General features: G+C 38.1%; 1 protein-coding gene and 1 long non-coding RNA gene across 6 annotated transcripts; one reads left to right on the top strand and one right to left on the bottom strand.

The window, feature by feature from the left end:
- Positions 1-4,688: 4,688 nt before the first annotated feature.
- On the bottom strand, positions 4,689-23,405 carry LOC127073277 (uncharacterized). 3 transcript variants are annotated; one of them, XM_051014425.1, is made up of 3 exons: positions 22,625-23,405; positions 8,947-9,012; positions 4,689-6,531 (listed from the first exon to the last, which is right to left on the bottom strand). In XM_051014425.1, the coding sequence occupies exon 3, from the start codon at positions 6,484-6,486 to the stop codon at positions 4,786-4,788; it is 1,701 nt and encodes a 566-aa protein (XP_050870382.1). In that variant the 5' UTR covers positions 6,487-6,531; positions 8,947-9,012; positions 22,625-23,405; the 3' UTR covers positions 4,689-4,785. The 3 variants fall into 3 exon arrangements, 2 of the variants coding, with proteins under 2 accessions (XP_050870382.1, XP_050870383.1); XM_051014426.1 differs by lacking the exon at positions 8,947-9,012; XR_007785705.1 differs by lacking the exons at positions 4,689-6,531; positions 8,947-9,012 and adding an exon at positions 17,728-18,311.
- Positions 21,904-24,781, top strand: LOC127073278 (uncharacterized). Of its 3 annotated transcripts, none has more exons than XR_007785709.1 (4): positions 21,904-22,672; positions 23,663-23,752; positions 23,868-24,149; positions 24,248-24,781. It is a non-coding gene; the product is annotated as an uncharacterized LOC127073278 (long non-coding RNA). The 3 variants fall into 3 exon arrangements; XR_007785708.1 differs by having other exon boundaries at positions 23,868-24,309; positions 24,402-24,781; XR_007785707.1 differs by having other exon boundaries at positions 23,868-24,781.
- Positions 24,782-27,235: the final 2,454 nt, after the last annotated feature.

The following is a 27,235-nucleotide window of genomic DNA, read 5'->3' as shown; positions in this document are numbered from 1 at the left end:
AAGGTGCCCCATGGTGTGATGAACGTTGTTTTCTCCATATCATCTGGCGACATTTTGATTTGATTATAGCCAGAAAAGCCATCCATGAAGGAAAACACCGAGAACTGAGTTGTATTATCTACCAACACATCAATGTGAGGTAATGGAAAATCATCCTTCGGACTAGCTCTGTTCAAATCTCGGTAGTCCACACACATTCTTACTTTCCCATCTTTCTTCGGGACTGGCACGATATTTGCGACCCACGGCGGATAATTAGTGACAGCAAGGAAACCAGCATCCCACTGCTTCTGCACCTCTTCTTTAATTTTCATCGCCATGTCAGGTCGAGTTCTGCGCAACTTCTGCTTTACTGGAGGACAATCTACTCTCAACGGTAGCTTGTGCACAACGATATCGGTATCCAACCCTGGCATATCTTGATAAGACCAGGCAAAGATGTCGACATATTCTTTCAACAAGGCTACCATTCTACTCTTGACACTCGCCTCCAAAGCAGCCCCGATTTTCACCTCTTTCTTGACCTCGTCGGTACCCAAATTCACCACCTCAATCTGCTCTTCATGCGGCTGAATCACCTTCTCCTCTTGTTTCAACAACCTGGCTAATTCCCCTGGCAGTTCACAATCTTCTTCGTCTTCTTCTTCAGCATGATAGATTGGATTGTCGAAGTCATATGAGGGTGTAACAAGATTGTTATCAATGAGATCCGGAGAATGATCGCATCTGCATGAATGCGGATTCATGCATTGCTTAGAACCGGTGTAGGACAAATTGAAAAGAAAAAAATGAAAACATTGCCATTTTTCATTTGTTTTTATTTTTAAACTGCAAAAATAAATGAAAAACAGGGAACACCGCTTTTAACTGAAAAACATCCTTTTATTAATGATGCGAATTTGCAAATTTAGACATGAGGTGGCCCTTACAATGAACCATTACGTGTCGGGCAACACGTATGGCTTTCATGCATATAAAATCAAAACAGGAAAAATATTACTCTTCCAGCAGAGTGACCCGGATGATCTTTTCAGCCTTCCAGTTCTGGACTCCCATCCCTGGTGCGCACGGCTTTATCCACCGGTCAATGTCGCAGTCACTGTCATCTTCCTCACTCATCATGCAGATGTGATCCGGATCCAGCATTCCGGCACTAGTGAACGTGACTGACGTACGACGCCCTCTGCCTTGTCCTGAGCCTCTGCCTGGCTGGTACCCCACTCCGAAGCGGTCCTTCTTTGCAGAGATATCCATCATCCTGCCCCAACCAGGAGCCTCTCCATTCTTCACCACCTCGGCGGCCTGTTTGTATGAAGATATGGACGGTTTTTCCTCTTCCTTTGCAAAAAGAGCATTCTCCACCTTAACGGTTTCGAATGCTTGACTCGGCGTCTCCCAGATTTCGCCGTCCATCTCCACATATTTGAATGAGGACAGGTGGCTGACAAAGATGTCCTCTTCTCCGCACACAGTGACAACCTGTCCCTCCCAGATATATTTCAGCTTTTGGTGCAAAGTCGAGGTCACTGCCCCAGCAGCATGAATCCACGGCCTACCCAACAAGCAACTGTATGCCGGCTGAATATCCATGACGTAGAAAGTCGACTTGAACACCTCTGGGCCTATCTTCACAGGAAGCTCAACCTCTCCAAACACGGCCCGCTTTGACCCATCAAACGCCCTCACTATCAAATCAGTGGGTGTCAGAATTAGCCCGTCACAATTCAACTTCGCCAGAGCCTTCTTTGGCAACACATTCAATGAGGAGCCGGTATCAACCAGCACATGCGATAGCACGGCTCCTTTACACTCCATTGCGATGTGTAGTGCCCGATTATGATTCCTCTCATCCACCGTCAGATCCATGTCTGTAAAACCCAGCCCGTGGCTGGCATGCACGTTAGACACGACCGTTTCCAACTGGTTAATGGTAATCTCCTGAGGAACATAGGCTTTCTTCAAAATTTTCAACAAAGCCTCCCTGTGCCCCTCAGAGCTTAACAGCAAAGATAAAATGGAGATTTTGGAGGGAGTCTGCTGCAGATGGTCCACCAACTTGTACTCAGACTTCTTGATGATCCTCAAGAATTCCTCTGCATCATCATCAAGCTTCTCTTCCGACCCTACCGGCGCCGGTGTCACCACTGGAGTACTATCACCAACCACTGCTTTCCCTTTTGCCCTGGCTAAAGCCTCGGCCTTTTCTTTTTTCTCTTTTTCTCCTTCTTCTCTCCTCAACGCATCCGGTGCAAACAATCTTCCACTACGAGTGAAACCGCTGGTACCGGCATTATCCACCTTTGAAACGGTGGTTTCACTTGCAGTCTGATCTTCCACCTTCTCTCCATTACAATACACCTCTCCACCATAATGCCAAGGCACGGCATCATCTTTGTCATACGGAATTGGTCCAGGTACCGTGATGGTAACTGGAGCCGCCTCAGTAAGTGTTGACAAATCCACCGGATCAAAATAAATTGTTATGGTGGAGACTTCATCCTTTCCCACATCAACCTTCTCAATCAAAATACTCCCCTCGTCCATCAGGCCCTGGACAGTCCCTCTCAACAATTCACACCCGTTCTGAACAACAGTGCACTCAGCACAATCAACACCGCAGCCTGGATGAACCCCATTCAACAACAACTGCCTCTTGACTTCAGCCAACGGAGTCTTCAACTGATCAACAGTGGACAGCCCAACCCTACTCTCCTCAGAAATAGAATTCACCCCCCTTTGACCATGCGCGGGCATGGGATTAGCATTGACATTGGGAGATGGTGCGAAGTTGATAGCTTTTGAATCCACCAGGTCTTGAACTACGTGCTTAAAAGCTTTGCAGTTCTCTATGTTATGTCCGGTAGCACCCGAATGGAATTCGCATTTTGCATTTTCATCATAATTGGTTGGCCTCTGATCAGGTCTCAAAGGTGCCAAAGTTCTGAGTTGTACCAATCCCAAATCCATCAACTTCTTCAGCAAAAAGGAATAGGTTACAGGAGGCCTGTCAAACTGACAGTCGTTCATCCGTCCCCTTACTTGATAACCAGCCCTCTGAGGCCTCTGCTGAAAGGGTTGTCTTTGCTGTTGAGGTTGTTGTTGTTGCTGCTGTTGCTGATGCTGATTATCAGCAGGAATGGTTACCGCAGCAGTGTGCTGGAAGTAACGATCCCTACTGGGTCCTCTTTGAGCATAGACCGCACTAGTATCACCCTCCTTCTTCCTCTGGCCATTACTGAAGGGCTTCTTCGACCCTGACGACGAAGCATTACCCTGTATCTTCCCGAGCTTCAGCCAGCTCTCGATTCTCTCACCAGCCACCACTATATCTGAAAAGTTGGTCACCGGACAACCAACCATCCTCTCGGCGAATGTCCCCTACAGGGTCCCCATGAAGAGATCAGACATCTCTCTGTCAACTAGTGGAGGTTGCACTCTGGCAGCCAATTCTCTCCATCTTTGGGCATATTCTTTAAACCCTTCGCTATTCTTTTGAGACATACCCTGCAGCTGGGTACGACTCGGGGCCACAACAGCATTGAATTGATACTGTTTAAAGAATGCGTCCCCAAGATCTTGCCAATTCTTGACATCTGAGGACTTGAGCTTGGTGTACCACTCCAGTGAGCCTCCAGACAGGCTGTCCTGGAAGAAGTACATCCACAGCTTTTGGTCCATAGTGTAAGCTGAGATCTTACGGACAAAGGCTTGAAGATGAGTCTCGGGGCAGGAACTCCCATTATACCGATCAAACGCGGGCGCTTTAAATTTCTGCGGGATCACAATCCCCTCCACTAGCCCCATGTTTGACATATTAACCACCCCGGGAGTGGCATAACTTTCCAAAGCTCTGATTTTCTCAGCCAGCAGCTGAATCTCTTTATTCTGCGGTTGGGCACCGTACTGACCGAATGGTTCATTATGCATCGAGAACTGATCGGCCTCTCTGTCTTCCTCTCTGTCGTCATCAACACCGAAGAAAGGCGGGAACAAACTGTCTTTCATGTTCTGACCCGGTTGACCACCCGCAGCACCGAAACTAGCAGCGTTATTCACTATACCCACTGTTGTTCTTTTACCGCCGTCTCTGGAACTACCCAGCCCCTGGTTGGAGACACCATCCAGGTTCACACCACTGTTTGCCGCTGAAGCCCGCTCGAGCTTCTCAACTTTATCAGCTAGAGCCTTCTGACCAACTGCAAAACCTTGCATGATGTTGATCAGCTCATTCATCTTGTCCTTCAGCTCAAGGATATCTATGTTCGGGAGATCCATCAGTCTGGGAGTATTGCGCCGTGTGAAATATCTGTGAGGACGGGTTGAGTGCAAAGGTACAGCTCTGCGAGCACGAGCAATGATTCCTGAAACAATCAAGCACGTTAGCAACAGATACCTGCAAAATAAAACACAAGTTATTATGATCATGCATGAATGCAGTGTTTATCCACATGAGGAACACTTTGTCTCTTGATCCTGGCTTCATCGAGACAAATAATAATCCGGTATCAATATTCTGACATTCAGCACTTGATTTCATCATACAGATCAGAGATACATGATTTAGCAAAATACCCCCAACCATGTGTGTGCTGTGTGAGTGCATACGGTACAGCAAATAAAGCTTGAAGATCAATCACTGAATGAAAATAACCATCACATAGCAAAATGCACAATAAGTGCCACAGTCATACATCAAATCAGATACAAATCTCCAGAATCAGGAAAGAAATACAAGCAAATGAATTCCGTCAACAAGCCTGACGGTAATCCTCACAAATGATAAAGCTAGTCTGATGAGGGTCCCACAGAAGGCCCTATCTCATCAACCATCTTCGCGAACTCTGCGGCGAACCTGAGCTCGGTGTTCTCCTGGTGTAATCTCCCCACCTCCTTCTGGTGAATCTTCATTTGCCTGAAGCAATGATCTCTCTCAGCCATATAGTGATCTCTTTCGGCGATGATCTTTGCTTTCTCCGCTTCCCATTCTGCAGCCAGTACTCTGGCTCTGTCATCCCTCTGATCCCTCACGAGAATTTGCCTTCTCTTCTGATCTTCAATGACCTTTGAAGCTCTAGCCAGTCTCTCTTTGGTGATGTCGTGCTCCTTAGTTGAAGATGCCAAAGCCTGACTGACCTTCCCATAGTAGGCAGTATCCGTCTCAAAGCGCTTTGCTTCTAAGGCATGTCGCTTATCTTGATCTTCCATCCTCACCCTAATCTCCTGATTAGCCGTCTGAATCCGAACAACACTCATCTCCAATTCATCTTTCTCCGCAAGCAACTGATCTCTGACTCTCTTCATCTCGAGGAATTCTTCCATACTGACAGAAGAACGCGGACCCTCAATCATAGGACACCAAGGATCACCTCCCGGAAATGGTAGATGTGTGATCTCAATCCTCTTCCGAAGCCAATCATCGAATAGAGGAAAATACCGGCTATTGACCTTGCCAAAAGGAACCTTGCCCTTTCTCTGGATGTTACGCCATGACCCAGACACCTGCATCAGCTTGGCCTGATTGCCCTCAACCGGGAAGTAAAAGGACTCCTGAGTCTCACACTCAAGGGGAGGAACTTCCATAGCAAATCCCATCTGTCTCCTAAGAAGCGTTGGGTTATAATTAATGCAACCCTGAACTCCTATGAGAGGCACATTGGGAAAATCCCCGCAGCTATATATAAAATTCCGTCCAGCCAAACCATTATGAGTCCAAGCTATATCATCAGCCCGCAAACCCATCAATCTGACCGACCACTTGACCGAAGGATCAAGAGAAGCAAAAACACCTCGGGCAGGCAAATACCCCATAAACCATCTGAATAGCATCTGAGCACAACACCTGATCAAACCACCACGTCTCTTCTCGTTCCTATTATGAACCGAGTAATAAACATCTCCGACCAGAGTAGGAATTGGGTTCCTCTGCACAAACAATCTGATAGCATTATGGTCCACGAAGCTCTTCTGATTAGGAAACAAAATAATCCCATAAATGCTTACAGCAATCAAAGCACAAACCGTCTTCCAGTTATTGGCAGCAGCATATTCCTTGGCTTTAGCTTCCAAGAAACTCAAATGAAAACCAGGTAATTTTCCTTTCTCCTCCAAACCCTCCTTGGTCACTTCCGGACTCAAATAAAGAGCACGGAAGATCCTAAGGATGTCAGGCTCCACCCTAATAGCACAGAAAGGAATCTGATCTCGGATCTGAATACCCAGAATGCTAGCATAATCCTCCATCAGAGGTCCCAACAAATAATCTGGAAACACAAAACATCTCAAACCCGGGTCATAGAACTGGAGAAGAGTATGAATGGCGCTCCTGTCGCTGTCTATGAGTCTGAAAACCATCTTCAGAATACTACCGTATGACTCTCTGAACATCCCCACATGGTCGGGTGTAATCAGTGCTATCATATCTCTCAACTCATCAATCTCTGGGTTGAAGAAGCTGTAGACAACATCGTCCTTCAAACCGGTCCTCATATCTGAGCAGAAAGTCTCTCAACCAGGATCTCGATAAAAATGTCCCTGCATATGGATAAACATGTGTTAGATGCAGGTAAATGCAAAATGGGATGATGCTGATGAATGAATGCAATGCATTGTGCCATCCTCCCAGTCATCTGATCATCTGTTGCTCTGAATCACAACCCTGATCTCTGAACCGATCACAACCATCTAAGGGAATATGTAACCACAAATCCGACTCAAGGGTTCCGAAATAAACGGAACTGAAAGATACACCAACATCACCGTCACCAAACAATCTCTGAGCAGATAACCCCAATAATCTCCGAATCGGCCCGGGGAACCCTGAAATAAACGGATCCCCACTGATAAATAACACGGACAGCACTTCGGCGTCTCAGAAAGAAATGACCATAAATCCGTCTTATAAATATGACTCTGATCAACGGAACCAAAAGTCACCATCAAAGTCACCATCTGAAAATACATCTGAAAGAATCACCCTCCCCTCACAGGTAAATTCTAATCAGGTTATCCTAAGGCGGATAATAGTCTCGACAATCGGGCGGAGATACTCAATGGGTTTGCCCTTTCGGGTGTGCCATTGTAGCTCCCTTAAGATCATCTAAACCAAAGACCCGGGAAATGATCGGTCACCAGAGTCAATAGTTCAGATGAAGTCGCTCAACCAAAGTGGATACTCCACAGAGGAAAAGTTCCCTCAAAAGAACCTCGTCCGGCTTGTGGTATGTCACGTTGCAACAATATGCTGATAAAGCAAATGAGGAACGTGAGACCACACTAATCCTAGGTGTATACTCGGGCCTGGGTTTTAGCCCCACTCAGAACACCCACCCCAAACAGAGGAACCACCTGCACAGAGGACGACAACATGATAACATGATGCATGCAAATATTTATGCAAATATATACACAGTCAGAATAATAAATGCAATAAATAAAGCGGCACAAGCAACCTAAACTATCCTAGAACGCTAGGAGAGACTCGCTTAGGGAAGATGGACCAGCACAGGTCAACATCTATAAAATGTCCCCAGCAGAGTCGCCAGCTGTCGCATCCGCGAAAAACAACCGGCGGGCTAAAACAAAACAACACAGAGCCGCCACCGTGCGTTATTTATCCCAAAAGAGGGAAAGGAAACGCTCAGAGTAAACCTGGAAAAAGCATGGTCTCGCGACCAAAGAGAAAGGGTACGGGAGTCGGTTATGCGAAGGGAAGGTATTAGCACCCCTACGCATCCGTCGTACTCGACGGGATCCACGCTCTAAAAGAAAGAAAAGGTTGCTAAAACAAACACCACACACACACACCGAAAACAACACAGGTGGGGGATAAGAGGAACGGGCTCGCTAGGATATCGCATCATATGCCTACGTATCTCGTCTGGAACGAGAATCAGAGCTGCCGTAGTTCAGCTCACGCACGCCAAACAAGACACAACGCACACAGGAAACCGACTGCCAATCGCTGGACTTATGTCAGACTCCACACAAAAATGGCAAACATGGAACCCGAACGCCAATCGTTGGACTTACATCAGCTTCCGAACCAAACAAACCCACACTGGAACCCGAATGCCAATCACTGGACTTATATCAGCTTCCAAGCACACAACAACCAAACAAGTTAATAGGGAGTCGGGAACTCGAACCTATAACTGTCAAGCACACACACAAAAAGAAAACAAAGTGCCCGGAGAGACCTCGCACGGTCTCCTGCCTACGTACCTCATCTGGTATGAGGATCAGGGCGACGTAGTTCCCCTCAACAGGGAAAGAAATTCTAACCAGATACAAAGGGAGACACACTACTAGGGAGCTGTACTCGAGCCTAGATGATATCATGCATCATTGCCCTATGTTATGGTTTCTATCTACTTGCACAACAACAAGCTAATCCTAACCAGGAAAAAGCAAAGCACGCCAGCATAAACAAAACAAATCAAACATTCACAGTTAGCACACACTATATACAGACAGATGTGGCTCAATCAAGGGTTAGACTGCCAAAGCAAGTCAACTGTATCAGGGTGGTGTTAGCTCTTAACCCTGACATTGAGAGTCAGGGTGAAGCTGATGAAAGGTGAGTGAAGATTAGACTTCACAGCTCTTATCCCTGGCCAGGGAGAGCTTCAGACAAAGGAGCGTGGCTTCAGAAAGGAGGAACCCTTCTACTCTCATGACTCTGACTCAACTGTACAACTGTACAAGATCTTGGGTTAATGTCCCAATGCATCTACACAGTGGTGTGAGCAGAGGGACGACTCAACAAGAATAGCAGGGGATGGATTGCACATCCCTTGGGTTCTGCCAATTGCCTTAATCAAGGTCTTTTCCTGCTTGAGGACAAAGCTAAACAATCACAAACATCGCCTCTTAAGGAGGACTTCAGACAGTTGCCTAGCCAAGTAACAGGCCAGGTCTTCCAGACTACATGGAGTTAGAGTGTTCTACCTCTATTGGTTAAACAACCAAGCAACAGCAAGCAAGTTCTCAAGGAACTATTAGCAACTAATGTACCTGAAATCAATCAAGTACAATCAGTATACCAATCACAAAATCAAAACAGACATTATAAGAACCAACAGTCAATGTACAATCAACAATGCAATGTGCAAAGCACAATCAACTCAAGTGAGCCAAGCATCCTACAAAACACACAAGTTAGTTCACAACAATTAACCAAATCAAACTCAATTAACTTGCATTATTCTCCTTTAAAGCATTTGCATCTCAACCTGAAAAGCCAAACTCAAATATGAGAAACAAGACCACTAGGACAAGCCTAGGGTCAAAAGGAGATGAAAAATCCAAAACAGCAAGTGAAAATTATCCAAAATCACAATCAATCAATTTAGAAACAAATCCAATTGGTCCCATGCTCATATCATTCACCATTATCATTTCATGAAAGAAAAGGCACAAAACATGCAATTTGCAACCTCAAAGGACCAAACAGAATGATCACCATCAAAACATTATCAAAACATTTCAATAAATTCCACAAAAATTCAAGTCTAAACAGAACACATATCATGTCAAGCATACCAAATTTCAGCTCACTTGGATCAAGGGAAGTAGGTCAATGAAAATCAAAAAGTCCAGACAAATTCAAGCAAGCCAACACAAGGCATCAAAACAAGCATCAACTTCCATCAATCATAAAACAGTGACAAAACATGATAAATGAATGGGATCAAAACCACAAGGACCTATAATGTGTCTAGAATTCACATGTCAAATTTCACATCCATCCAATTAATGACCAGAATTTCACAAAGCAAATACAAACATGTGTCACAAAAAATCACCAAATGATCAAGCAGGGGGGAAAATTCCAATCAAATAGGAAATGCCATCAATAAATCCAGAAAAATTCACATGTGTTCTCAACATCCATATGCTCAAACATGCAAGAATTCAACTCAATCCAATGTCCCTAAGCACATCAAATAAAATCATGAAATTCACCAAGCATGGTGTGACACAAATTGTCACACCTCTAATCAAAAATTCATATCTCATCAACCAGGGATCCAAAAATTGCAAGCTATACATCAAAATCACCAGCAAAGAGTCCAGAATAGGCATGTAAAATTTCAAGCATTTCTATAGAAGCACTATCATTTTATGAGTGAAATGGCATGGTATACACAAATTGGACACATTCAACCAAACCCTAGGCAATTTATTTTTCCACACGTGCACAAAAATAATAAAAATCACCATAAAAAACTACACATCACAAGGAGAATAATGCAAAAAGTCTCATCAAATTTGGACAAAAAATGAATCACTTATGAATTTTTAAAGATCATGAATCAAAATGAAATGAAAAATTGAAAAAAGAAAATGAAATAATGTGAATTAATGTTGATAATGGCATAGTTGTAATTATCCTACAGCGAAACCAAAACGCGGCATTCCATTTTAAACGCTGGCGCTATGTGATTGGCTACTGGTGGCGCGGGAAATAGGTTTCAAACACAAGGCAAGGCAAGCGCGGATCAAACACATCTCCAATCGTGTTCTTCATCAAGAACAACAACAGCAATTCCAGAAAATGCATATGAACCAAATCTCAACCAAAAAGATCATTCCATACATCAATGTGTTCGTCTTTCAACCTAGATCATGGATATGGCAAGCATTTGACCTAACTCTAAACATATCAACCAGATCGAGCAAAAGAACAATTGAGCATCAAACTTAAATTCAAGATTTCTTCCTTAATACTCAACCAAATTCAACGATTCAAGTTTCATTCTACTCTACGTTGAAAGATCTATCAAAGCCATGTCATGATTTGAGCAATTAAGGAGGTCAAAAATTTACCTTGTGATGATGGTAGATGTTGAATCGTGCTCTTCAAGGTCCAAAATGTGAAAACAGATGAAGCTCAATGATGTGGAAGTTGATTGGAATACGTGCCTCAGCTCAATTGTGCTCCAGATGCAAGAACCTTCGATTTGCCATGAATGAGCTTGCTTTCAACAGTCCAAATTCTCCACTCTTTTGCCACGATTCTGTTGAAACAGTTCTTCACAAGCATTGGTAGGTGATGGATCCAACAAGAACTAGTGCAAAAGATGATGAATCTTGATGAAAATGATGAAAAAAGTTGGAAGAAGATTGAAGAAAAATGAGAGAATTTGGAGGGAAAGTTGGTTAGATCTGAAAATATGTAGTGTGATTATTATTTTTTGTTACAATTAACACTTTATACCAAGCCTTAATCCATTTACTAATCACAATTAGCAAAATCAAAATGAATTAGCAAAATGAGTTTTCAAGTGAAATGGCCAATATGTCCTTTTGCAAATTAGGCAATGTAACAGTGGAAAATCAGTTCAAGCAAGTCTAAAATGATGCTTATGATGTGTTGGAATAGGCTTTGTATGGAAATGCCATGTATTTTTCAAATTGCCTATTTTTCCCACCAATTTTCAAATAGTCCACTTGAAAAGTGACATTTTGCCATGATGATTTTTGATGAAATGTCATAATGCATCATGAAAGTACATGTAAAATGTGGTTTGCTCAAAGAAAGATGACCCAATTTGGCCATTCCATGTGAAAGTTATGCCACTTTGAATTTAGGCATTTTCTGAAAATGATTGGACCATAACTTGCCAACCACACATGAGAAATTCATGTTCTTGGACTTTTTGGAAAGGTGAGAGCAAGATCTACAACTTTCATGTTGAACAAAATTTCATTTGAAGCATTTTTGGATATGTAATTTTGAGATGAAAAACTTTCCATTTTTGGAAACTTTCAATTATAGGTCACTTTCTATTTTTGGAAAGTTTTCACCTGACTTTATTTTCTTCATTCTTGATGTTTGAAATGTCAAATGAAACTTGTCTAGACATGAATGAAGTGTATCCAACTCTCTCCCACCTCCAAATCCATCATTCCTGGCACAGTTGACCACAGTTGACTTTTTCAATTGATAGATGAATTTGGCTATGCACTGATCAAGTTGAGCCTCAAACTCCTGATGAAATGGCTCAAAAATGAAACCCTAGCTTCCATGAGCTCAATATAATCACATGATGATCCCCATATTCATTGTAGACCCCATCTCCTTGCCAAGCCCTGATTGGCCCACTGCAGATGATTAGGGTTGACCAGTGGTCAAAACCCTAATCTCAAGGTACCTGATCAATCTCTTGAATCTCTTGGATGATAACAAGACCATGATGATGATGATGCATCATTTCAACCAAGATGAAGACCAATCTCCTTGAGAACCATGAAACCCTAATTTGAACCACCACATCCTCAGATGGCTAATGATCAGTCCATTCAATGAAACCCTTAGCTTGAATATCTCAAACCTCTTCATCTTCTGACCAAGACCTATGAGGATGACTTGCATAATGTTTCCACATGATATGCAAATATGTAATGCCTAATGACCTACAAAATGATATGCAATATGTTAAGCCAGTCCCAAGAGAGGATGGCAAATTTTGAGGTGTTACACTAGCTACTACGAATGAAGGCTTTGAGTGTGAGAGAGAGAGAGAGAAACGAAATTGCAACTGCTGAATGCTTCTACACAAGGGTTCTATTTATAGAACCACTTGTGTGGGCTTCAAGCTAAAAAGCCCACTTAAGTGTATTTTGGCCCATATCTCATAATATGCCAAAATCACTTAAGTATTTGGTACCTTACCAAATTTCGTATTCTACTTAAGTACACCGTACCTTACGATGTTCCTTAGTTAATCTATCTCTCATCAATCCGTCCTTTGTGTGTGACCCTGTAGGTTTTCGCGACGTTGGCAATTATATTAAATCACGTATTTAACATAATAAACAGTGAGCGGTATCTAGCAACACATCACTGCTACCCAAGACACGAAAATGTCATGTGATCTGACAATCCTTCTGTGATAATACTAATGTGCACAATTACCCTTTTGCCCTTATGTCTATATTGAACACAAGGCATAAACCGTATCATCCTTGTCCAATTCAATATTGGATCCATAGACATTTATCCTGTTACGTAGGATGGGCAAATTCCATCTAGGTCACTCATGTCCCTTAGCATGCTTCGTGGAGTACCCATCAACTGTCTTTATGGTCATTCAATTACGGACAACGTTTGATCAGAAATAAGGCACTCGACTCTACATCTAGGGTCCATAGTGGTTTCAGGTCGAAGGGTGGTATACACCATTATCACCATGAGAATAACTTATGACACTTTGCATAACATTCTATATAGTATTCTCATAGCGGGTCAATCCAGTATAAATATTACTCTTAATATTCATACCTATGTTTAAGACTTGATAACTCCTTATCCATGATCCATGAGATGTGATCATCAGTCTATAAACATAATAGTCTTCATGCTTTAATGTTATCCCACTTCACAATAAAGCTCGACTACGGAAACTTTAAGAATAGTGTCCTTGTGTTTAATGTGATCTCATGATTAAGTCATACTTGATACATTAAACGGACTAGCTATTCTAGGGACTTTATTAAACAAACATAATAAAGAAAAAGTCTTTTATTATTAATAAATAATTCAATACAAGTACCAAAAGTATTGGCCTCTGGGGCTTACACCAACACCACGTAATTTAGCATTTTCTGATTTTTCATTTAATCTCATTTTCTTCAATAATTCATAATAAATTTAATATTGATCCAAAAAATATGGGACTTTCACTGAAAATTTTCAAATATTTTTCTCTTTCATATTCTGAATTAAAATTATTTTTTGGATCATTATTAATGTTTTTCATGAATTAATTGATTTTTCATTTATTTTTAATTGTTTAAAAATATTTTTAAATGTCCAAAAATTATGAATTTTTTTATCCAAGGTCCTTTGACCTTGTTTGACCTATGATAAATCACATGGCCATTTATTTGGTGTTTTGATGTGATTTTAGGATTTGGACAAAACATATTTGAATTTAATGTATTATTTTAATATTTTTAATTGAATAAATGCCATTTAAATTATGTTGACCATTTGTATTGACTTATTTGAGTTTCTCATTTGTTGTTGGATCTTGGTCAAGGTTGATTTGACTTTGTCAAGTTAATATTATTGGATTTAGGGGATTGATGGAATGTACATTCCATCTCCCAAAATGAATGAATAATATTAATTTGGTAAAAGTCCTCCTTTGACCAATTTGTGATCTCATTCATCCCTTTCCCTCTTCATCTAATTTCCCATCTTCATCCATTCATTTCAATTGGTCAATGACATCTCAAAATCCTAATGTTAGTTGATTGAAAGATTAACATGAGTATGGATGAGATTAGGCCACTCCTTTTGCATATTTTTGTGTGTGGTATGTTTAATGAGCATAGTTCTTAATACTATGTCTCTAACATGCATTAACATCAAAAGTTTATTGCTCGACCTCAAATAGTTGTGACTTCTACATAAGTCCAATTACGATTACTTAACATAGCACTAAATTTGTGACATAAAAGGCATAAGCCTTCTAGTTAGTGAGATTGTAAGTCTTCCCTCTTCCATGGTATTGTGTGGAAACTTGACCTTCTTTCCTTCCTTTGGAAGATGTTTTGGTTCAAGGATCCATGTTTGTGGCAAGTGGGTTGAGTGTTCTCCAAAGAATGCCTTAAAATCAAAAAAGACAAAACAAAACTAACTATTAACTTACTAACTATTAACTTTTACTTTCAAGCTTTTACTTTTAATGCAATTTACTTTTATTGTTCTATTATCATTTTTCATTGTACATATCATTCTAATTGTTTATGTTTATGCAATTTTCACTTTGTCCACTTGGACCATATTGTGTGATATACTTTTTTGCTTTGTTTGTTTGATTGGTCTTTGACCATTAATGCACATAATAATAACAAAAACCCTAAAAGACATTTGAGTGGACTGTTGTTTTGATCTCCCCCAATTGGACTTAGACTTTAGGCAACATTCCTTTGCTAATGGACTTGGCCAATGTCAATTTGTTGAAGAACCAAGAACTTGCAAGTTTGAATTCATATGATACATCATTCTAGACCTCTCCAGATTCATCTGCAACATTGATCATTGATAAGCTGTTATGTTGAACCTGTGAATTGTGGAATTCATCTGTTTCATGAGCTATCTTGAAGAAGATCATGAAGTGGATAAGCTTAGATGAGGCCATCTTTATTTGACGCCTTTGCTCTTCAAGATTGATATAATTGTGCATTTGCGTGTTGCTTGAATCTAAAAAGTCCAAAGGAATTCTGGGTTTCTATTGACATATTTGTTTATTGGATTGCTACCCATTTGGTCAGATCTTTTCAACTTTAAACTTTTAAAAATTTTGTGCATAGGATAGTCTCTTCATCTTCTCCCCATTTCTTTAATTTCAAAATCTCTCCCTCCTTTTTTAAAATCTTCTTTGTATGAACTATTTTGTTCTAAACTTTGACCATTTTTGCAAAAGGTAGAAACTTTGGCCTTATGCCATTGCATTTTCAAACTTCTTTCCTTAAATCAAACTTGTAAATAAACTTAACTATGCTTGACTTAAACTTTCAAAAAAAGCCAAAAAGAATTAACTCATTCAAATCACTTAGACCCTTGTGGCTTTCAAACTTAAATTTTTGTTAAAACCAACATACTCACTTTGAAATTTATAACACGAACTACGAGGTTTTGATCCCTCATTTTTATGTTGGTACGTAGGCACAAGACCGAAGGTCTTGTCAAACACAAAAATATAATTAATCAATTCTTTTCTCATCTCTCCATTCTATTTGTTTGTAAACATCACTTTATACCAAGTACATATGCACACAAAAAGGGCTCCCTAGGAGTACCTAGGACACTTTGGGTGCTAACACCTTCCCTCTCTGTAACCAACCCCCTTACCTGTGATCTTTGACTTTTATTAGTTTTTATTTGAAAACTTCTTACTATTTGGGTTTTGTTCGTACTTTTTCCATTTTCCCTTGGAAACAATAAAAGCGCGGTGGCGACTCTTGTTAATTGATCTCTAGCTTGTTAATAGCTTGATGATCATGAATTTCCCGCTACACTTAGAGCATCCAAACAAGGATCAAAATCAGCTAACGTCAAAACACTTCTAGGATATGAATATAACTATTCCCTAAAAATAACCAACAAATCTATATTTTCTACCATGAACTACGGAGCTCTGATTTTCTCATTGCACTATAAGAATACGTAGGCACGAGGGTTCGAATTCATGGCAAACACACTAATTTAAAACTTTCCCCCCTTTTCACAAGTAACCTTTAGATAGTAACACACATCCATGCAAAGAACAATTAAAATGGTTCTCGTTGAGTACAACGGATGTGAGGGATGCTAATATTTTCCCCTTGCATAGCTGACTTCCTTACCCGTTTCTCTTCCCCTTGAATTTTATCGATATTTTTCCTTTCCTTCAGGAATAAATAAAGTTTGGTGACAACTCTGTTGTATCTTTAAGCGAGCGATGCACTCAGGTATTTTTCGCGGTGCGACATGGTTCAATCATTTTTGGTGCACTGCTATTGTATGATGAGATAATTGAGTCATCTAAGTGGTTGTTTGATACATTCTTACAAGTACACAGTAACAAAAAACCAAATACTGTCTTCACTGACCAATAAGTAATGGCCTGGGCATTTACTGAAGTGATGCCTGAGACTCACCATGTTTTATGCATTTGACACTTGTCACAAAATGGGATTAAACACCTTGGAAACTTGATGAAAGGAGGAAGTTATTGTTTAAGAGATTTCAAAAAGTTCATGTATGATTATGACATTGAAAAAGATTTTGAAACAACTTGGATCGACTTGATCAATGAGTGTAATGTTCGTGATAATAACTAGATCAAATCAGTTTATGCTATTAAAAAAAGGGTTTCATGTTATATGAAGGAAGCATTAACATTTGGTATGCGAAGTACCCAAGTCAGTAAAAGTCTGAATGCTCACTTCAAATCTTGTATAAAATCAGATGTGGATATCATATAATTTTTAAAGAATTTTAAAAAGTTGTTGAGGAGAAGAGAGGAAGTGAATGGAGTTGTGAGTATGAATCCTCACATAAGCTTCCAAGATTACTCTATGAATTGTCACTAATACTAATACATATGGGAAAAAATATACACGCATACTTTATCTAAGTTATTTTAAAATGAGTCTCACTCTTTGTGTGAATATATCATGATTAAGGACAAATTTAAAATTATTTGGAGAGTTTTATTTAATCGTGCTTGAATGTAAATTAGTAGGAGTTGTAGAAAGTTTGAGACATTTGGAACATTTTATTCGCATGCATTGAAAGTGCTTAAAGGCATTCCTGAAAAGTATATTTTAAGAAGGTGGACAATAGAAGGCCGTTATGGAATTGTACATGACTTTAGGGGAAAGAAGATTGTAGGAGATCCAAAATTGTATAGAACACGTCAATTTAGACAATTTATCTCTAAATTTATAAAGATGGCGGTCGATGCATCACCTTCTGAAGAGGTCATATGCACAAAGTCTTATTACAAGTATATCTAATGGGCCATTTATCTACGAGGCTTATATTCAACAGTAACTATGGTGTTATGTTATATGTTGTAGTGGAATTTGTTATATGTTGTTACTGTTATGCTGCACAAGACCAAAACAAAGATATGATAAATCGTATAGAATACAAATGCATTGTTATTACAAAGCTAAAAACATACTATCATTTTTAACACCATACCAAAGAATTTCCAAAAATAAAAGTTAGATCAGAAAATTATGATACTATATTTCTTTAACATAGATTAATTACACTGTCAAAATACAAAGTATATTCTTTCAAAAAAAAGTAAATAATTGATAATTGTTGATAATAACATGTGTGAGTAGCGTGGAAAAGATTCATATTGATTAGAAATGTGGAGACTTGAACATTTATAAGTGGGAGAATCGACACACTAATAAATTTAAGATTTTAAATGAATATGTGACGTATCTTTCACAGAGTTGTATTATTCATAAAAAGAAAGTCCCAAAGTAAAAAATCTCTCATATTGACCTATAAATTGACCCCAATATTGATATCTGAGTCTAGTTCGAATGAAGGGACCGACCAACTTAACTATATCGAATTTCTCGTAGGAGATGTCCCACTGAAAAATGTCAATGATGATGATACAAGAGTATGTGGTGTATCTCTAAAAAAAAATATGTTCTTCATAAAATGAAAGTCCGCAAGAAAAAATGGCGGATTTATAAAATCTGTAAGCTTTCTTATTGATCCAAATAACTGAAACTACACTCTTGATATGCAATTTAATTGGGGCTTCTTCTTCCTTTTCTCTTCTCTGCATGAGAAATTAAATTCATTGGAACAACACAATCACAGACAAGAAACTTTGTCGGTGTTTGAATGACATAACTTATGCAAAAATCAAAATGAAATTGGATTCCACGATGATAGTTGAAGAATCCAAAAACAAAAAACGGATTGCTTGAGCATAATGACCGAAAACGAAATCGATGACAATCTCATTGATCGAAAATAAGATTATGTGATAATTTTGGGATGAAACAACCCTAACTCTCTACTCATGTTTTTGTTACTGACTCAATTCAGTAAACAAGTTATAAAGTTTTGTATTCAAAATAATATAATAAATATATGATATAACATGAACTCTTAAATTGATCTAATGGACAGGATTAAAAGAAAGGTATGATATTCTCCCGCCCTAAAATTATGTAATCCTTTCCCCAGTCCATGCTATGCTACACGCCACTGCTTTTTTGTTGCTTGGCTTTATGGCAGTTAAGTAGTTAACCATCAATGAACTATTCTTATTGCACGAGAAGAGAAAGAGTAGGCAGAATAAACTCCTTTGCTTAATGCTTTTGCTTTAATTGCTTCCTTGTGATGATTGACTTAACTCCTTATCAAAGCATAATTGATATTCCTAGCGTGTTGCTTTTGCATTTGTGGCATTTGGAAATTTCTTGATCTGCCTTGTTATGTCGGCCATATACACCAAATCATCCTTGTGATGTAGATGTATGTAACTTTTGAAAGATTGAATAGCCATGCCACCTAATATTTGTTTAAACTTATCCTCCGTTTTGTTTACATGTTTTTTATTTTAACTTTTTAGATAGTATCAATAATTTTTATAGAAATATTATTATTGTTTTTATAATATTAGTAATTATTTTCTGCAATAAGTAATAAAACATATTATTAATAAATTTTAATTGATATTTTATTAATTTTAGAAATAATTAATAAATAAAAACAAAATACTAAAAAAAACTTACAAATAAAGAGTGATGGAGTATATGTTTGTGAACTACTTTATGTATAAAAAAATTAATCTGAGCATTAAAATTTTTGCTTCGACAAAAATTATGTAATTTTTATGAATTAAAGAATTAAAGAATTACGTGATTAAAGAATTAAAAATATTTAGTAGCTTTTGCTTCGACAAAAGTTATGTAATTTTTATAATTTGACTTATAATTTATAATAATTAAAGAATTTTTAGGTAAAAATTTATTTTATAATTTGACTTATAATTTTTATTATAAAGTTTTGTTTTATAATTTTTTTCTCAATATCCTTATGTATTCACTAACATGCTCTAAAAAGAATTAAAATGACAAGGATATAAATACCTTTTTTAGACATTTATGCAATATTATTAATCATATAAATTTACATTAAAAATTAATTAACGTGAGTTGATTATTAATCATATAAATTTAATGTAAATTGAAATAATTATATGTTCAATTTAGTTATCATTTTATACATAATTATGTCAATGTCTGTAAAAAGATATATACAATATTTTTATTTTAAAGATAGCTTTATACAAAAAAAAAATTAATGTTTTTAAGCCACAAGCTAGCCATACTCTTAATTTAATTGTTTATTTATTAAAATTAAAGTTTAAAATTGTTCTCGCAGACTAAAGGCCCAACAAAGTTCACTCATCTCATTTGCTTTATTGAGTCTACCGTATAAATACAGTTACAAAAGAATTTCATATATATCATCTCTAATCTTCATTTTCATTACGATTATCTTGAACTCTGAACTGACTTAGGCGTTAGAGTGTTAGCTGAAGCTAACGGAAATATACTCGAACGCATCGTATGTTCGAACACACAATAAAGTCGCCATCGAACTTTATTTATTTCCGAAGAAAAAAGAAAACATCGATAAAATTCGGGGAAAGAGAAATTTGGGTAAGGAAGTCGGTTATGCAATGGGAAAGTATTAGAACCCCTCACATCCGTTGTACTCAACGGAAATCGCTTTAGTTGTTCTTACTCGAATGGGTGTTATATCCGAAAATTACTCGCGAAAGAATAAAGGGAAAAGAAAAGAAATATATCAAGTGCTTGATGAGGATTAGGGCCCTCATGTCTACGTATCCTTATAGTGCAATAAGGAATTCAGAGCTCTGTAGTTCATATAACTAGTGATGGGAGGTGAAAGAAGTTTTGATCAAGGTATGGTTTAAGCCAAAAATAAAGGGATATTGGTTCAGAAGATGGACACTGGATGGAGCTCAAAGAAATAGTATATTTGGATCAAATAAAGAGTATATCACATGGAGTGAATGAAGGTAGAATATGAATGCATCATGAAGATGTGAATGGTGCCCTAAGACGGAAGAAGGAATAATTAGGATTATGCTCTCCATGGATTCGCATCCTCATGCCTACGTATTCTTATCGTGCAATGAGAAAGTCAGAGCATTCGTAGTTCGTGGAACCACGAAAATAAAGGAGAGATAAGGAAGTGTTTGCCTAAGCAACTAGAACTAACAAGACAAACAACATCAAGGATATGATTGCAGTGATGAATAGTATAACTTGTACCAATAGAATGGTAGCATGGAAAACCATAAAGGCAAAATGACTTTGAACCAAAGAGGAAAAAGGTACAGAGTAAGATATGGAGGAAACTAGGCATACCCACTCTATTGTCATAATCACAAAACAAGGAATTAGGTGTTTGGAATCAAGGCAAACATCTCTTGGTTCAAAGGAAGGAAATGGTTATGGAATCCAAAGGAAAAATGTATTTGATCTCAAAAAGATGGTATTGATTGGTGAATGAATTACAAATAGGGTAGAAATAAATAAGGTAGCTCACGGAGAATCTGAATCCTCGTGCCTACGTATTCTCACTATGCAATAAGAAAGTCAGAGCTTTCGTAGTTCAGCCCACTACGATTGGCAGCAAGAGACTGAGGCAAGAGAAATGGTATATGATAATGGAAGATGAAGAAGACTTGACAGTCATTTGATAAGAATCACACTAAAGTCTACGAACGAAGGCAAATGCTTTGAATATCTAGGGCCTACGCCCCGTACGCAAAGTCACTCTAGACAAGGGTATGAGAAACTCCATCTCATCATTCCCCATTACTTAAGGCTCGTGGAATACAATTTGAACCATAGCTTCCAAGTGTTGACCTTTGTTATATCTTGTATAATCCACTACTTGATTTTTCAGGGATGCCTTGCATGAAAGTCTAGACTTGAGGCCTTGAGATCCACAACTTACATAAATAGTCTTATCAAGTGATCAATGGACTTTTGATCACTTGAGTAGATTGTGGGTTTATACATGAATCAAAAGATTTAGTTAATCAAAATTCTTTTTGAAAAAATTAAACCAAAGGGTTTGAATCAAATTGAAATCTATGGTAAACCTAATCTAAAGGTTAATAATTTGTACAAGTTCTACCTAAGGGATCATGCAAAGATTAAGGTCAAATTAATCATCCATTGCCAAATATCACATGAAAATTAACTTGACTAAAATGGTTAATTAATCTAAATCTCAAACCCTAATCTAAGGGAACATGAATTTTACTACTAAAACCCTAAGGTTAAAATGGTCAAACAATTACGAAATTAATCATATAATTAAAACTAATTAAAAATAATTATTCTAACTATTTAAAACAATTAACTCTAATATTCCAAATCCTAATCTACTTCCTAATTAAATTCTAACATGTTAACCAAGATAATCTTAATTGTTAATTCCTAATTACCTTAATTAACAAGAGTTAATATGGCAAAAAACAATTAATAAAAAAATGAGATGATGGAGAGGAATTCGTCCAAGGCCCACTTCCATAAGCCCAATTCACTAGTCCATACACAACTTGGGGTGTATCAGCATAACAAGGATGATAGTGAGTAAAATGGTGAAGCTCATTCCCATGGAGGCCCAACATCAACGCAACAAGGGTCCAATGTCATTCAGCACGTGGAGATTAACATTTGAAAAGAACTGAAAATGCGTCAGTCAACAAAGTCAGCTCATGTCCTGTTCAGGTGAACCACCATGGGCCACCGTGCCAGAAATCGCCTACGGAGGCGGTGGCCATCAGAAATGGAAAATGGAACCACCAAAACAACTGTCTCCTCATGCTCAATCCTAATTTACCCTCAATTTCACTAGATTTCTGGCCTAAAGCCCTAACCGAATCGAATAACCTCAAGAACCCTAAATGCTAAAACGCGAATTAAACGATGCTCAGGAGCCAAACAAAGATCAAACCATTGGGTTTTCGCTCCCCAAACGAGGCACTACATTGTGATGTCCTTAGATTGGAGAAAAAGAGTGGAAAAGAAATACCTATCGGAGCAACTCCGGTGGTTCTTTGTCGGTAAAACGAAGGTTTAGGTAACACGATCTTCCTTGTTCAATATCGACTTTAGGACTTCTTCTTCTCCTTCTTCACTCAATTTCTCTTCCGTTGTTATGGCGGTTGCTTGCACGCATGAGTAGCTAGCATAGGCTTTGTGAGATTGGGAGGAACGAGTTGTTGTAGAGAGAATGGAGGTCAGAGTGATGAGGCTTAGCTCGAGCACGTTGAAGCTTCAAGGTGAAGCTTCAATGACTGTGGAGAGTGAGCTTTTAGGTGAGGGGTAATGAGAGAGGGATTGCAAAGAGAGAGAAGATGAAAGTACTGGTTTTAGTGACCAAAGAAAGAATTCCCTAAATGAGTATGGAAGTTCCATTATATAGGACATAGGTTTTGATTGAATGGAGGGTAAGAGTGAGGTTTGGAGTTAATTAATGGACTCCTACTCAGTTGGTTGAGCACTTGAGTCAGATTCTATTGGTGATAGGGGAATTCGAGGAAGTTTGTTAGGAGTTGGTGATTTCTATTAGTGAGTTATTTCAGTTGGAGAGTGGTTAATAAGGTTTAGGTTGGTAAGAGTTTTCTGTTACTATCTGGTTTGTAAAAAACAATTAGGGGATTTTTGAAGGGTTTGTTACAAATCGGTTTTGGTGAGCAGTTAGTTATTGAAATGAGATTAGTTAGTTGGAGTGAAATGAGATGAAATGTGAAATTAAATTCAAGTGAAATGTTGATGAAATTCAATTTCTATTTTACCGAATGCGCTACTGCTATGTTAGTTAAGTATTAGTGTGGAAATTTTGTTATGTTTCAGTTACAAAAAAAATGTTTAGAAACAATTATGAATTGTGGTTAGATACTATCAGTTGAAATGCCATGTTAGTGTGAATATGCTTCTATGGTGATGCTCGATTTTCATGACCAGTTAATTGAAATGTTGATAGTTTGTGTTATTGATTGTTGGATATGGTCTGCTCAATGTTTGTTGCATGGTTCTGCCTTGACTGATGTGAAATTGTTGCTTGCAGGATCGTATACATTTGTTCATGTGATGAATGTGAATGCTTTCACTTCTATCAGTTCACATTGCCAGTGTTGTGTGTTGTTGTTGTGATAAGGTGCATATGCATAGGCTGCTTCCCTTTGAATGTTTATTGTATTGCTGCTTGAATGAACTGGTGCGGTTGCTTGGTTAATTGATGTTTGTAACTGGACTGTTGTATGATATTGCAGATGGAATGCAACATAAATGAGAAGCCATCTACTGTAGCATCAAATGAAAAGCCAATGGAATGCACCATGTAATGAAAAGCCAGCTAATGAACCCTTTAAAATCCATCAACCATGACATGTGATTGTAATGTAATATGACCGTTTTGTGCATTGCTCATAATATTGGTAAGCATGTTGTTATTGAGGGACCGAGCTGCTATGAACTTGTGGTTGTTGACTTGTATGATTTTGGTTATTTTGTCTTGAGCTTTGTCATGTCCCCTTAGAATGTGCCATACCATGGTAACCATTGGATGCCCTAAGTGCTTGGATTGTCATGAAACTAGATGAAAATTTAGGGCTTCTAATATATGCTATGTATTGGTGTGAATTGAATGCAGGTACTATGCTTCGGAACTTGGTTTGCAACAAGTTTTTGCTAGTTATGCAACTTGACCATGGTGTAAGGCAGTAGATACTTTCATTAGCTTGTGTTGCTTGATGTTTCATGGTGATCTTATAGGGTACACTCACAATTCTGACTTTGGTTTGCAGCATTGTTTATGCAGTAGGTTTTTATGTGGTCTACATCATTCTTGGTTTTGACTTGGCTCAATGTTGTGCACATGGAATGGACAAAGGTGGTTGAGAAAAAGGCTTGCAACACAAATGACCAAGTTTGAATCTTGGAGCCTTCATGACAAATGTCAAGGATTCAAAGGTCAAGGATTACATGGAGTTTAGGAATGGAAATAGGATTAGAGTTAGGGTTTTGGAAACTTTGGTTGACTTTGGTCAAAGTTGACCAAAAAGTCAATTGTTGACTAAAGTCAACATTTGGTCAAAGTTCCCAATTTTTGTACTTTCTCATGTATGGACATTTTTATGCTTTGTAATGGACATTTGAATGAAATTTGAATGGTTTTGAAGTTGAATCTTGTACTTGAATATGCTTGGATTTGGATTGAAATGAAATAAATGAACATGACTTGTAATGGATTGGAATATGACTTAAAATGAATTGAATTAAATATGATCATGACTTAAACATGAATTGAAATGAATTGGAATGGGGGAGGATGCAAGGTATTAAAATGGATGAACACCTTAACATGACCATGACTTGAATTAGAATAATGAACATAATAATATGAATCGATCAATGAACATTGATTATGACTGAACTAAAACCCCATAAATGAAACATGAAAGGATGGAACATGAACATTTGCATGAGACATGAAAGATTGGCACAAAATGGGCTATGACCAAACACCAAGCAATGACAATGGAATGAAGTTACATTCATCAAATGAAATGGGCCCTCAGACAAAGAAAGATCTTGGGTTAGTCATGAGGATAACCAGATGAAATGGGCCTAGGCAATCCATGAACTAGGCACTAGGAGATGATTATATGAAATTATGGAATGGAAGCAAATGAAAGTGGGGGATCAAAGACTTGAGCTAGGACCCATGGGCTTAAGAACAAGTGAATAGAAATAAAACCAAGTAATAAACATGAATGAACTATGGACAAAAGGTTATTGGGGGACTTTGATAAAGCAAGAGAATAAAACAAACAAAAGGGTGAAAAATAAGATAAAACTAGGGTTTGAAGACCATTAAGATGAAAAGTCAAGTTATAAGGTACCTTAGGACCATATCCTCCCTGATTAGGGTTTTATGAGGTATACCCTTCAACCAAGGTCTTCAAACCAACCAAGATGTTCCACAAGCAAACCTCCAATGCATGAGCCTTCAATTAGGGTTTGGGTAGCCAAGGTAAGTCTCAGAGAACAAACATAAGGTTCCATAACCAAATCACCAAGAAAATGGGGTTTGCATGCTCTGAGGGGTGTCATGATGAAGTTTTGTTGAATCCATGCTTCAATAGACCATTCAATTAGGGTTTTACATCCCCTATGCTCAGATGAATAGTCAATGTCATGCCTTTGAAGGCTTGATCCACACACGAACCCTAGCTTGCAAGCCAAGAGCTTTGAATCTAGAGTGATTAACCTGTTGGATGAATGATGCATATGAATGAGGCATGAATGCATACAGATGATTCCTAAGTCAAGGATTGAAAGAAAAGATGAAAAGGGGAGGGCAAACTTTGGGGTATGACATCTGCCCCATATTTAATCAGCTTAAACCTGTGAATTGCGAGAGTTTTTTGGGTATTCGAGGTAGAGGTGGATTAAATACCGAAGTATCCGAAAATTTGCCCGTTGAGAACGGTCATATGAGATATAGGGATTGCAGTTTGACTTTTATAGGTTCATCTGCTGGAATTTATTGATATTCTATGGGGATGTTAATTGCAAATGAGGAACATGATGTATATGTTGCATGTGATGTATGCTTTATTTTCATGATGCATGAATGTTTCATATGGTCATATGGATGTTATTCACAAGTTGGGATTTTGTCATAGGGTAGACTTTGACTCATCACTAATTATACCAAAGAAACTGTTATCATGAGAACACTGTGTACTAACACCGCTGTTGGAGATCTCACACGGTCCTGCTAAAGAGCACAAAGACATATGATCTAACAGGGTAGTCATCAAGACATTTCCAGATGTTTAGCAAAAACTTTCAAACTACCGATCATCTTTTAGGATTCTTCAGGAGGTTAAAGCAAGGCATATGGTTTTCTTTTAATGTAGATTTTATTATTCCCCAAATTTTAAAACATTATGTGATAAAAATAAATCAGTTATTTCACAAACAAAATGAATGAGAAATGAAAAGCAATTGATAAAAGAACTGAATTTTATTGATTGTAAATAAATTTGTACATATGATGCTATAAGAATGCAAAAATTGAAAAATAAAAGAAATGGCAATGGGAGATATTTTTTTTTGTATTTTTCCATTGATTACAACATTGGTTGTTATCCACTCTAGGATCTGAATCCCAATACTTCGCTTTGATTGACGATGATTGGGTCGATCTTCGGCCGTCTGAGGTCTAGCTTGTGGCAAGGTAGACTTTTTTTACCGCGAAAATTGGTAAACAATCGCTGGTCTTCCAAATTACAGAAACTTTGGTTACTCACAGGATCAACCAGATTGATCCTATGACATATGTCATTGTTCTAAAATATTTTATTAAAAAAAGATGGACACTTCGACAATATCCTTGAATAAGGAATGTTTGATTAAAGCGTTCTTAAGAAGATAAATGGTAGAAATACAAGTAAATTGTAAAACAATGCTTGATAAATGACTGGTAATAAAGAATAATTTTTGAACAAGAAGATGTAAATAAACTTTGATTGATATAAATATAATGGTGTTATCAAACGTACATTCTCAATTGTACTCTTTTCTCTACACACTGGATACTTTGAGTAAATATGATTGATTGTACAGCAAT

Source organism: Lathyrus oleraceus, chromosome 4 (genome assembly GCF_024323335.1).
Source record: "Lathyrus oleraceus cultivar Zhongwan6 chromosome 4, CAAS_Psat_ZW6_1.0, whole genome shotgun sequence".
In the NCBI taxonomy this organism is placed as follows: domain Eukaryota; kingdom Viridiplantae; phylum Streptophyta; class Magnoliopsida; order Fabales; family Fabaceae; genus Lathyrus; species Lathyrus oleraceus.
This window is presented reverse-complemented; position numbering and strand designations above follow the sequence as displayed.

Excerpts from the sequence above, each read along its gene's own strand:
- LOC127073277 (XM_051014425.1), bottom strand. The coding sequence starts at position 6,486 with ATGAGGACCGGTTTGAAGGACGATGTTGTCTACAGCTTCTTCAACCCA.